The 13,138-nt window shown below is 39.8% G+C and overlaps 1 protein-coding gene across 1 annotated transcript; it reads left to right on the forward strand.

Annotated features, from left to right (window-relative positions):
- The first annotated feature begins 5,689 nt into the window (after positions 1 to 5,689).
- LOC136291726 (serpin B4-like) lies at positions 5,690 to 10,393 on the forward strand. Its single transcript, XM_066186870.1, has 7 exons — positions 5,690 to 5,857; positions 6,378 to 6,440; positions 7,039 to 7,167; positions 7,377 to 7,494; positions 7,828 to 7,970; positions 8,700 to 8,867; positions 9,018 to 10,393. The coding sequence occupies exons 1-7, from the start codon at positions 5,690 to 5,692 to the stop codon at positions 9,420 to 9,422; spliced, it is 1,194 nt and encodes a 397-aa protein (XP_066042967.1). The 3' UTR covers positions 9,423 to 10,393.
- The last annotated feature ends 2,745 nt before the right edge of the window (positions 10,394 to 13,138 follow it).

Genomic DNA, 13,138 nt, shown 5'->3' on the forward strand with positions numbered 1-13,138 from the left:
ATCCAGAAATACTATATATGAGATCACTCACAACACCTGAATCAGCATTATAAAACAGGGTCATCATGCAGAAATATTTATCTGTGTAGTCATATGGAACTTACATTATGGAAGTCTGTTAAGAAGACACATGTAGACATCCTTGCCTACAAATGTAATTTCCTCTTATGACTAAGCTCATGAACAAGTGAGAAAGGGTGTGAGCAGAGAAGGTACAACAGGCAGAACTGGCTGTATTGCTAGAGCTATTTTTGGATGCTGATAGGTGAATTAAAGATGAAGACTATTTTGTTGTTATTTTGTGTCATGTCTAAATTTCCCTGGGGATTAAATGGGGTTTGTTGCAGTAGTGGAAAAGCTTCTGGTGCACAAAGAAATTCACTTGGAAAAAAACCAGTGCTGGGCTCACCTTTTCCCTTGCAAGTTGAACGACCAGCATGAGGTATCTCAGGTCTCTGCAAAGTTCACACTCATCAATTCCTGTGCCTTGTTGACAGTAAATTCAGTATTGGAGAGTCAGCAGACAGCAGTGCTATTTATAAGCTGACACTTGGTTTTCAGTAGGTTCTTGACTCATACAACCTGAAGATCACAGAAATGAATATCAGAATCTGCTCATGTGGTGCTTCCCAAATGACCTGAGACCATCAGTATCACCTGAAGTACCGCCAACTTCCTCAACTTCAAGAGGTATATTTTCTGTCATGCTAAAGTTTCTGTGGATCACCGCAGATACTTTATCAGCCTAATTGCTCTGATATATTGTTTAAGACTTGTTATTTGTTGTAGCAGATATCTGACAAACAGGGAGGGCCACTCTTGGCCAGCGAAAATCAAAGGAGTCCTTGTTTTATTCTTGCTATTCAGCAAATGCACTTATCTAATGGTACCTTTACTCACAGGCAACCTCAGACAAATCAGGTACTCTGTAATTACCACCTGAGCAGGGTGGTAGCAGAACGTGCATTTTGTAAGATGAAAGGGGCAAGAAAAGCCTTTTGCTATCAAACTTGAGATCAGCCTCTGGTTCCTCGACAAGAATCTGCTTCCCTGCTACATCCTGCAGACACTGACATATGGCTGCAAACAGTGAGAAAAAAGCCAAGGGAGAACTGTAGACATCCAACTTGATTCTTTTGAAGCAAAGAATAATCACAAGGAATATGTTGTTGGTCTGTTCTGCTACAGAGTGAGTCATTGCTTCTTGCTGTGAGGTTGTGTTCTGCTGATTGACATCACCAACTGTTCCTTGCTTTGGCCTTCCTATGCTTCTCTCATCCATGTTATCAGAACCCTTTGTGGTTTAAAAATCATATAGGGAAGTCTTCATTCCCTTAGTCCTGGCTCCAAAGCCATCAGAAACATTTAAAAAATGTTGCTGGACAGTGAACTAAAATTTTGAGACTCTCAGCCAAAATAACTGCAAATGATAAACAGTGCTGGGCAAAACTTACCCCTAAGGATATAGTGCTATTTACAGTCTTATCTAAATGTGTGGAATTTTGGGTGTAGGAAGCAGGTCAGTCTGCAATCCACTCCTCTGTGCCTTAAAGCAGCTCTACTATGGCAAGCATCAGACCACCAGCTAAAAGGGCTGTCTTTGAAATCTACATTCTTGACAGAGTAGTCTAACTATCTGAAACAAAATCTGTCACTGCCTTTGTACTTGCAATGCTTTTACATTTTTGTCTTCCTTTCCACACAATGAAACTCAGAAACTACTTTTCTGTAAACTTTAGAAAAAGTCCTCCTGCTATTTACCCTTTCCTTTTAGCAAGGTTATGAATGGAAAGGAATAAAGAGAGTCTCCTGATTCTGAGACTCCTGTGACTGTCTTCAATCCTTTTCATTTTTCTCTGGCCTGCAATGAACCTCTGCATTATTCAAAGAGCAAGAAGGGAGCCACAGATCTTGAAAATGCAGTGCAAGTCCTAGTCCAGCCCTCTGTTCAACAGCAGGATGAGCTGTAGCTTTGCCTTTCCCAGCAAGCAATTGAATAGTGAGTCTCCTCAAAACCTACAGTTCGGGAGATCCTTCAACCTGCTTGAACAAAAACTCCTGGATTTCTCAAATATTCCCATTAAAAAACTGTATCTCTCTAAACCACACTCTAACCTACACTAAAATAACCTAGAAGAGAACAAAATAGCAAAGCAGGAGACTAGAAGAACAGTAGAGAATGTTCCTTTCTTGGAATGATGCCTGTCCAGCTCCATTGTCTGTAATTTGACCACTGACAGAAAATGATTCATGTGAAACAAATATCCAGCAAATGGAAAAATGGAGCCGTAGCTAAACTTCAGATTAACTCAAAATGAATTAAGAACAGAAGTAACTACAAACCCAGAGAAATAACAAACAATGATGAAGAAACCTGGAGAAACCTGTACACTAAAGACAGTTAAGACAGGAGCTCAAAAGTGTTAGAAAACTAAGCAGGAGCTAAGAGAGTAGTGTTTCACTCTATGAGCATATTAGGTAACTTGAACTTGGCTTTAACGGATTCCTACACAGAAGAATGCATTTTACAGGGCACATATCCCTGTGCCCAAAGGCCATGAATTATCGTGCTTCTGGATTGCAATTTTCCATTCACTGTATTAATTTGGATTAAAAATTGCCAGTATTCCTGAAAGACAAATACTTGGTTGTGTCTTGCCGCTCGAAAACCATCTCCTTTCTGTTCTGAGTGACACCTGGATGCTACCCTGACTTAAAACTGGTACACCTTGTAGCTCCTACCTGTATACTTTCCCCCTCTTATATTCCACACTTCTCCTCCAATTGTGCTATGCCTAGTGCCCAAAATTAGAATGCAGAAAACAGCCCATCACCAGAAGAAAGAGAGCAGCATCTGCCCAGTTCTGCTCTGCAGTTCCCTGTCGGTGACAATGCTGAGTGTTGGAGAATCCATTCAGTGCAGGTAGCTCAGGATGCAGCTGCAGGCTAAGCTCTGGATGGGAGCCTCAGGCAAGGGGCCAAGAAGTGCCCCCGCAGTGCAGAACAAAGGGCCCAGGGAGCTGTGGCTTGGCCAGGGAACTGGGCACTCAGAGACACAGCAGGAGCCAAGGACCTCGGACTTTTCCACATTTAGGTTGTGAGGGTATAAAAGCCCGAGGTGTCCTTTCTTTGGGGTCCCTCCTTGCAGGCACCAGCTCGAGCTGATATTTTGTCATTGCACCATGGTTAAATTATTTTAAAGATTGCGATGTCTGAGGCTCTGTGATGGTAAGGAAATCTGGTGTGACTGTGGGTGTGGGGGATACAGCAGTGAAGTGGCCTTGATCCCAGCTCAGGTGGTGCAGATGTAACCGCTGGAGTGGCTTCTGGATGGTCAGACAGGGAAGTTTCCTTAACATTGAGGAACAGGCTCAGCAGGTGGGTTTTTAAATGACTGCGGTGGAGAGCAGCCAGAAACCAGAAATGCAAGCCAGATGATTCTTTAGGAAATTTTCTCGTCCCAGTGTTAAGCAAGTTAAACCAGACTCCATGGCTTTTGTTGCTTCAGGCAAAATCTGTGCAGGTCTGACTCTCTTGTTCTCAGGGCTTGAATGAGCAGTGTGTTTTTAATTTATATTTCCTCCCAAGAAATAGCTATGGGAAAATTCAAACCAAAAGAGAATTAAACCCATGAGTACTGTATGACTGATAGGAAACTGCCTTCTTCTCTGATAGAGAAGCCTAGTATCCAGTTGGGTTGATATATAAATATATCTTAGTAGTGATAACTAAGTACTTGTTACAGAACAGTGTTGTTAGTGCTTGCACACATTTGTGTGAAAACTTGCCCACCCACACACCATATAAAGCTGAATGTGAAGAAAGATCATTTCTCAGGAAAATAACACCAGAAATATACTACTTCTTGTAAGTAGATTGCTCTGTCTCTGCTGCCTATGCCTTGCTGAAACATTACAAGACAATGATCAGGTGTCCTCAGAGACACTGACAAAACGGAGTAATGAGAAGTTCTGGGCTAAACTTAGGAGATAGTTTAGCCCAGGACTAAATAAGTGGGCTGGTAATAGCAGTATAATTGTTTCTACTACAAAAACTGCATGTTGCTTTCATTGGTGCCACTTCTGATGTCAAAACACAACAAAATTCTTAGAATTTATTTTTTTATAGGTGAAAAAAACCCCTGAAATTGCGTTTGTTTCTAGGAGTTTGCTTTCATTTTTTTAACTATTTTTTTTTTTTTTACATCTTAGCATGCATTTAAAATGGTGACTTCTTTCAAACTCCTAGGGATATGGAAAAATTTAAGATTCCACAACAGGTCTCATAATTATATGAACTAGTTGCAACACACAGGAATGTGATTCATCATGAGTGAAATTTATGCTACCACTGGGAGTGGCAATGGTTTTATATCCCATTGCTCTAGAAGCTCCATCAAGAAGCTTGACTGTCAAGTTGACACCGTCAGTCCCGAGGAGAAGGTAAGTATCTCCATGATCTTTAATTCTAAATGTCAGAACTAGGATCTAAGGATCAATATGTCCATTAGCAATAAACATACCTCCTTTGCACGTATATAAGGCATGTGACATATTTTGAGGAAGTGACAATATTTCCAAGTTGCTGTGCAATGTTTTGGATTCCATTAAAATGTATGGGCTGTGTAATGAATCTGTGCTTAACTTGTACAATGGTACTTTTAAACTTCTACTTTGCTAGTGTGCTTCTAAAGAAGATTAAAACCATTTGCCATTTCTTCTGTATGAACCAGACTGGTAATTTATAAGAGCAAAGTCTTTCTATAATGCTCTATCTTTTCAAATGTTTTTATGGATAATTTAATATTTCTTGTGTAATAGGGGAAATATGACTATTACATGTGTGGAGGAAGTTATTCAGACTCAGTAAGAATCAAACCAAATGCGTCTTAGAATAGTGGAACTTCTAACATACTGAACTTATCATCAGATACTTCTACAACACTTTACTGGATGCAGACACTGGGAAAAGTCTTTCATGAGAAAGAAACTGTTCTAGGTTTAAGATATGAAGAGTTTTGCAGGACATTCAAGATGATCTGTTTGTAATAATTATGCTTGTAACTGAAGGGTATCTGGGAAAAGGAGTTTAGGCTGCAGGAAAAGGAGTTTAAGGTTCAGATTAAAAAAAAAAAGTCCGAAATTTTCTCCTAATGCATAGTGTTTTTCTGTTCAAAATCTTACTAAGTGAGCTTGCCTGTAGTTCCATTTTCTGTCAAACATTTGTTAAGCAACCAGCCTTAAGAGGACACAGTATGCGAGGCACAGCTGAGTAATACACATAAAGTTTTTAGAGAGAAACAAAGAGTAAGATATGATCAAGGGTGTAATTAATAAGTGCTATCCATGGAGGACTCAGGGCAAAAAAGATCAGGCTATAAACTGAGCTGGAAGTTTGGTTAGGACAAAGTTAGGGCTAAGTGGCAAAGCCACAGCTATTGTATGAGCTGGAGAAGCAGATCAGCTCAGAATACTATTTCTGCAATTGTGATTCTTCTGCTATACTGAGTGCTGGTTTTCAGATTCACTGTGAAATCCCAAATGTAATGAACAGGGAATTTCCATGAAGTGCTGAATAATTCTGCCAAGCTATTGCAAAAAATCTTACCAGGGCATTCTAAACATAGCAGGTGTAAGGATGAGAAGCCTAAATTATTTTTACCCTTGTTTCAGGTGATCACAGTGCCCCAATGTGCTCTCTCAGTGCAGCCAATGCCAGGTTCTGTCTTGACTTTTTCAGAGAGCTGAAAAAAAGAAAGAGAAATGAAAACATCTTCTTCTCCCCACTAAGTCTGTCAGCTGCCTTTGGAATGGTTGTCCTTGGAGCCAGGGGCAGCACACTTGAGCAGATTGAGAAGGTATGTCTTTGCTCTGAAAAGGGAACGGTGGCAAGGTAAGAGCCAAGAGGCTGATTGTACCGTCTGATACAGTTCCTAAATATCCAAAGGCCTGAAGCACACAGAGAGTCCTTTAAAAAATTATGCTTTTCCTAATACCAAACTTCTCAGACTAAGCATTATTATTGAATTGACTGTTCAATGAATGCATCAGTGCTAAAGAAAGTGTTTTGGAGGTATCCCTGCACTCTCAGAGTTCAGAAGAGTTCCTTCTGTGGTTTTTGTTTGTTTGTTTGTTTGTTTGTTTATTTGTCTTCTCTGGACACCCAAAATCTCCTTTCTCATACAGAAAGATTTAAAATATTTAATGCACTCTCCATCTCCTAAAATGACTTGTTCACTTGAAAGAATTTTATGGTAAAGAACAAAGGGGCCATTCCACAGGGACTGTGTCTGGCTGTGTTTTGGGATAGGCTTGCAACACTGCTTTAGCTTTGAAGTTCCTTCACTCAGCTGCATTCACCCAACATTTACATTGCAGGTCTTTCATTTCAGAGAAGTTTTGAGCAGTACAAGACAGGAAAACAGATACCCTTCTGAGGAGGTAAGACACAATTGCAGCTCTGAGCTGGAACAACAGGAGCCAGTTTATCAGCCTTTTTCCTTGAAGACAATCAAACAGAAAGCACAGCTGGGCTGATCAGCCTCTCCATCTAGATGTGTCGACCTGCTTATTACTGTTCCTTTATTAGTAATTTAAGGGGCCAAGTGAGATCACACATGTCAGCTTTCTCATTATGCATTTCTAACCAAAACAGTGGTGCCAAGCTAAAAAGTGATAAATGCTTCAATTGCCACCTGCAAAGGTTTGACTACAGAACATACCAAAGGCACCTTGGAGCTTGCTTCTCCCAGTCTCTAAGCCAGCAGCCTTTTGCTTAGTGTGCACAGAGACATCATTGTAGGATATGGAGTGCTTTGGAGGTGAACTGGTGCAGGACTGACCAGGAACTGGTTTGTCATTCTGTAGATGTGGCAGAGGAGGAATAGGAGGTGGTGTCCTGGTGCATTTATTGCAGTGCCTGTATCAGCTGGGTGGAGTAGGGTTTCTCAGTTAGAGAGAGGCTGCAATTCACCCTCGGGTCCAACTTTGCATAGGAAAGCTCAAGCCTACCACAAAACATCTGTTTTCCTGTTTGAAGTGTGAAGAAGATAAAGGAGTCCATTCCCAGTTCCAGTCTCTGTTGGCTGAAGTCAGTGAACCCGGACCAGGCTGTTGTCTCACCATTGCCAACAGGCTCTTTGGAGAAATTACTTATCCATTCTTTCAGGTAAGCGACTGTGGTCTCCCTTGGAACAGCTCCTAGGACTGGGGAGCTCAGTGGAATGTTTTCCATCAGAAAGCACAAAAGGACATATGCCTTTTTTACTAATTTCTTTCTTGCTGATATACTACATGGAACTGTCCTGAAGCCATGAAATTCTCTATCTTATAAAAATCATCACATTGCAATAAACTTCTGCAATTTTTACTTTCCAGCAATACTTGGATTCTACAAAGAAATTTTATCGAGCAGAGCTGGAACCAGTAAATTTTAAATACACCGAAGAAGAAGTCAGAGAAAAAATTAACTTCTGGGTTGAAAATGAGACAAAAGGTAAAGAAAAAAATGTCCAAAACTGGTTTTTGGTTTGCAGTTGAACCACTTAGGAATATCACTGTCTAGTTTTTTTCCAAAGATAGCAAGATTTTTATATATTAAACACATGCACTAGTTTGGTTTTTTTTTTTTTTTTTTCAATAGGAGATAAATGTAGTAGGGGGAACAAAAATGACTGGAGTTCCTTGATTCCAAATCTGTACATAAATATTTGTAATTTGTCTGACAGCATTATACCACCTGTCAATTTAAAAGAAATAACTATTAATGGTCATAATCAGCTGCTTGCTGGAACAAGTAATAATTCTTCTTAATTCATTATTTTTAAAGGTAAAATCAAAGACCTATTTGCTGCTGGTTTTATTGATCCCTCTACTGTACTTGTCCTGGTCAATGCCATATATTTTAAAGGAAAGTGGGCAATAGAATTTAAGAAAGAAGACACAAAGGAAACGTATTTCCACCTGAACAAGGTACAATATGGGCAGGAACTGAAGCAGCTGGGGGATGGAGGTCAGATGTCTGTCTCCTATAATAACAGATGGGGACTTTTTTCTTCTCTGTTATCCCAAGACAAAACAGTGGTCTGAAGTGAGAACAATAGAAGGCTGTATTTCTCTCTGTTTTCCTAACCAAATATGCAAATATTTGTACCAATTCACATCAGAAGTGGTTCTTGTGCAAATGAGATCCTAGTTGGATCTCACTGAGCACATGCACTAACTTTGTTGGGGATTTTGCAACTAAGGGTGCTGTTTCAAAAATAGTCTGCTCTTGAGATTGAAACTGAAGATTCTGTTTCTCTGCTACTATTTATGAACAGAACAGTGTGTGCCTTCGGGAAAAAAAATGTACTAAAGACAAATTATCTCAGGGAAATGTATACATTATTCATGAAGAATTTAATTTATGATTGCATAAGATGCATCTGTTTCCTCATCTGACACCAGAAAAAAGAAAGATGTAATGAGGAAGTTGTGAGTAAAGTAATCTGGCACCATTAGAAAGGGAAATGTAGTTGTTATGCTTCTTAAATGGATAACTTCACTGAGAATACAGTTGAGAGGAACATATCAATGCTACAAGTACGTTAAATGCATGACCAGTTTAAATAATGCTTTCGAGCTGAACTCTAACCTCAGTGCTGAAACCAACTAAAACCAGGATGGTATTTTCCATTTAATATGTTCCATGTGTTCCAGAATGAGAGAAGGAAAGTGCAGATGATGTTTCAAGAAGGGTATTTTAACATGGCTGTCATAGAGGAACTGAAAACAAAAGTTATAGAGCTCCAATATTTCAATAATGAACTGAGCATGCTCATTCTTCTTCCTGAAGATGACTGTGAGGACTTTACTGGCCTAGAACAGGTAACACTTCATTTTCTCTCTAGTAACATACATAGAGTGCAATACTTTAGCATTTGCGCCAGTGTGGTCAGAAGGCAAGTGGGAAAAACTGAACTTTCTTTCCCTGCATTCATTATGGTGCCAATCATTACTCCCACTACCACCTTACAGCTTGAAAGTGCCATCACCTACGAAAAACTCACAGAATGGACCAGCTTGGCTACAATGCAACCACTGAGAGTGAAGGTGTACCTGCCCCAATTCAAGATGGAGGAAAGTTATGTTCTCAACAACACTCTCCAGGAGATGGGAGTAATGAATGTTTTCGACTGGGGAAAAGCTGATTTGTCAGGAATCTCTATGAAAGATGGCTTGGTTGTGTCCAAGGCCATCCAGAAGACAATTCTGGAAGTCAATGAAGAGGGCACTGAAGCAGGTTGTTCCACGGGGCTTCTTGCAATGCCTCTGTGTTGCCCCGTAACTTGTGAGTTCAAAGCTGACCGTCCATTCCTCTTCTTCATCAGACACAACCAAACCAACACCATTCTCTTCTTTGGAAGATATTCCTCTCCTTGAGTGGGGGTTATAATGGAAATCAGATCTTGCTCCCCAGTTACATCCCAACTGGTGAGCAATAGGGATAAAAGACAAAAAAAAAGACACTTCTCTAGACTTTTTCCTAAAGTCTAGTTTGCTGTAAAGAAAAAGACTATCTGAGAAGACTCAAATTAAAAATAAAATCCTAAACCCCACGAATCTTAGGCATATTTTATTTTTAGGAGACCTCCTGAAAATGACATCTACCTTAAAATACACTATGAGGTATTTGCCAAAAAAGCTGTAGTCCTCTAGAGATATCTGCAAAGAAAATTTTACTTTGAGCCTTTCCTAATGCAGTCTGGATCCAATAAACCCATGACTTTTAGTGCCTGGAAGTTAAGTGATACATTCTCTCCCATGAGGTAGACAGGAGGATAGGGATCTGCCTTAAAAGCATAACCTCATGTACTTGGTCTTTCTTAGCCTTACCTACCTAAGGTTTCAAGGAAAATACCACTTTATAGGGGAGCAGCAGCAAAATATGCCTGGGGCCTCCTATTAAATATTGATTGGGGGAAGTGTTTCAAACTGGAGCTCTCAGGATTTATTCTCAGAGAGCAGAGAAGACAGAAGACTTTCTGGTGTAATTTTGTTTGTTCTCAAGAAGGGCAGAGCCATTGCTGCTTGCTTTTTTTTTTTTTTTTTTTTTTTTTTTTTTTCCCTGTGAAAAAACCTGGATGTGTGAGCAAGTTCTCCAACTTCCTCATAAACTTCCATACAACAGAAAAAGAGTTTCAGAATAATGGAACAATTTTCTGTCAAGGCCTGCTCTGTGATGGCTGGGAATGAGACGCTTAATTCCCACATTAAACTTTGAGTAGTGATCAACCATTCTCACTTCTAAGAGCCAGCTCTGTTTGGGCCTCAGGCAGCACGAGTTTCTTGTTCCAGCTATTTTATTCATTGTTAACATAAAAAAAATAAAAAATATATAGTGATGGTTTTTAGATGGGTAGTCTGTGTTTATTATTTTTTACTATTATTACTATTTATCATTATAAACCCACTGCAAGCTAAATATCAAATGTAGAAGTCTGCAGAATTAGTGAACAGAGAAGTAGTCTAAGATAGTAAGTAAAATTAATGTTAATTCTTTCCAAAAATGTAAATGACACTGAAGTCTACCTCCCACTTCTAAATATTCACCATGCTGAGTTTAGGCACTGGACAATTCAACATTGGGGTACATAAACTCTGAACCTGCTCCCTCTTTTACACGACCACTATAAGTTGCCTGACTTGGGGATGAGCGGTTCTCTGGGAAGCAAATCAAGAGGAAAATTTCTGGTAAAGCTAATTTTCTTGCTTGTGATCTCGTTCCCTAAACCACTTCCTGGATGTTGTGGAGTAGGTAGTGGGAAGGAATAGCACAGGGTCACAAGAAGGGAGCATCCTGCCCAGTCTGGCAGTAGGTAACGTCCAAAATCAACAGATACATGAAGAATACTTGCTTTTATGGGAAAAATATTTCACTCTTTGATGACTCACTTCTCCTTTCCGTTGTTACTCACTGGTGGGAAGAAGGTAAACACTGTGAGCATACTGGTGCCATTGTAGAACTGATGATTCAAAGGGCTCTTCCAAATGCTGAGATGTACAGGAAAATTTACCGTAAATTACAGTACTCAACACAGATTTAATTGTTAAATAAAGCAGACCCATTACAGTCTGCAGATACCTCATATGGCTGCAATTGCAGTATGAAATACAGCCTGAAATAGTAAAAATTACCTGTAGAGACACACTTTTCACACCAATTAGCTGGTAAGAGAACACAAACCACAGGCTGTTAGCTCTTTGATAAATAAAGTATGCAAAAACCAGCTATACATGTTTTTCAACAAAGGCCATTGGAATTTTGTGTATATCTGGTTTGTCTCCAATTAAAATTACTTAGGTTAAAAGAAAAAAAGAGTAAAATGAACAGTATTTGAGTTTATTTGCACAATCAGGCCTATAGATTTTCAGATAAAATGTAAAAGAAAAAGAATTAATGTGATGAAGGCAAGTGCTTTAACATATTATCCCAAAAAGCATGAGTCTCACAACAGGAATTCTGTGTGTGATCAAAGGAGGTGATGTGGCTGAAACAAGAATGTCACTTAGTTTACTATGGCAGAAGTAATTTTGCATTATAATTTAAAAAACCCCAACAACTTCAGGGATATCTAGATAATTCAGAACCAGCAACAAAATACAGAATAAATTATAATTTAAAAATCCCTATCTTCTCCTTATGCAATCTTTTTTCCTTACTGCCATTGAAATCTACAAGACATCAAACAATGTGGTAAAAAACACCAGAAGCTGGAAAGCAGCCTCCTGCTGCTGGTGTAGTGGCAGCAGCTCCTACTGTGGAGGGCAGTGCTCCCACAAAATCAGGGATGTTTACTTAAAAATGGAAGGCAAGCCCTCCACTCTGGCAGCAAATACTGTGGGAAACCAGTTTGTAAAATTTCAATGCCAAGCAATAGAGCTTGCTTGCAGAGCAGAGCAAAGTTGGAAACTCCAAATGGTGCCCAGAACAGGCATACCCCTGCAGGGCAACCCAATGCCTCCTTCCCATGGACAGGCTCGATGCCAAGTGTTGAACCAGGCCAGCACATGACAGCCTACAAAAGGGTAGACTGGCAAAGAGCAAGGCAAAAGATGTCAAATAGTGTTTGCATGAGGATCCATGGAAAGGTAACACACATTTGTCCCACAATAGAAAGATCTGTGTCTTTCCACAGTCTGATTACTGAGTAACACTTTATATATTCGCATTTCAACTGAACTCTGTTCTCTCTGATGGTTCCAGGTCTCCTCAGTTTTCTCTGAAACTGTGCTTTCCTTTAAACAGTTTCTTAGTACCTATGTATAACATTTTTTTTAATATATCTTCAAAAGCATTGCAATGGATAGGCAAGAAGGACAAAGGAAGATTTTGGATTGTCAGTCACACTCCCTCCCTCCCCTTCCCCTCCCCCCCCCCCCCATGAAGAAGACTGATGTTTATTTTCCTCAAAATATAACTGGTAGAAGGTTTTACAGTAGGAATTCCTGGTTCCTTATGATCCCAGTAAGAAAGGCACTCAGGCACAGTGTATGCAGTCTGTGTAATGCAGACAGCCATCCAAAGCACAAGCAAACATTTCTCTCAAATACTGCCCAATAGTTCCTGAGAAACCAGAAGAAATTAAATGTGAAAATAAGAACGGAGAAATGTTGGAAAGAGCTGCTTTCCCAGCTCCTTGTTTATACCAGTATTAGGGACAAGGAGCAAACTACCATGTACTGCTCTAGGCACAAAGGGCAGCAGAATCCTTGCTCACCTCTTTTTTTGGACAAACGTGGATATGAAATAGATTGTAACTTGTTTGTCTTGCTTTGTTTGCAGTACTACACTTGTAGCTTTTGAATTTCAGGAGAAGGGTCTGTCTTCTCCATGTCCAATGCCCTAACGAGGCAAAGCTGAAAAAGAGCAGGTATCTGTTGGTGACTGCCCATGCTGATCAAAATTTGCAGCTACTCCCAGGCTGATTCTGCAAACACTTTTGCACTAACAGTTGATGTATTAACCCCCCCCAAAATTAACCCAAGGGTTTGCACTACAGACTAGTCTCTGGAGAAGTTGTACTGCCCCATCCATGATAACTGTTAGAACCAAATTTTCTTTCTTTCATGAGCTTTCTACTTTGGATGTTTTAAAC

The sequence above is a fragment of the Chamaea fasciata genome, unplaced genomic scaffold (genome assembly GCF_029207755.1).
Source record: "Chamaea fasciata isolate MVZ Bird 193981 ecotype frontalis unplaced genomic scaffold, bChaFas1.0.hap1 SCAF_1, whole genome shotgun sequence".
Lineage (NCBI taxonomy): Eukaryota > Metazoa > Chordata > Aves > Passeriformes > Sylviidae > Chamaea > Chamaea fasciata.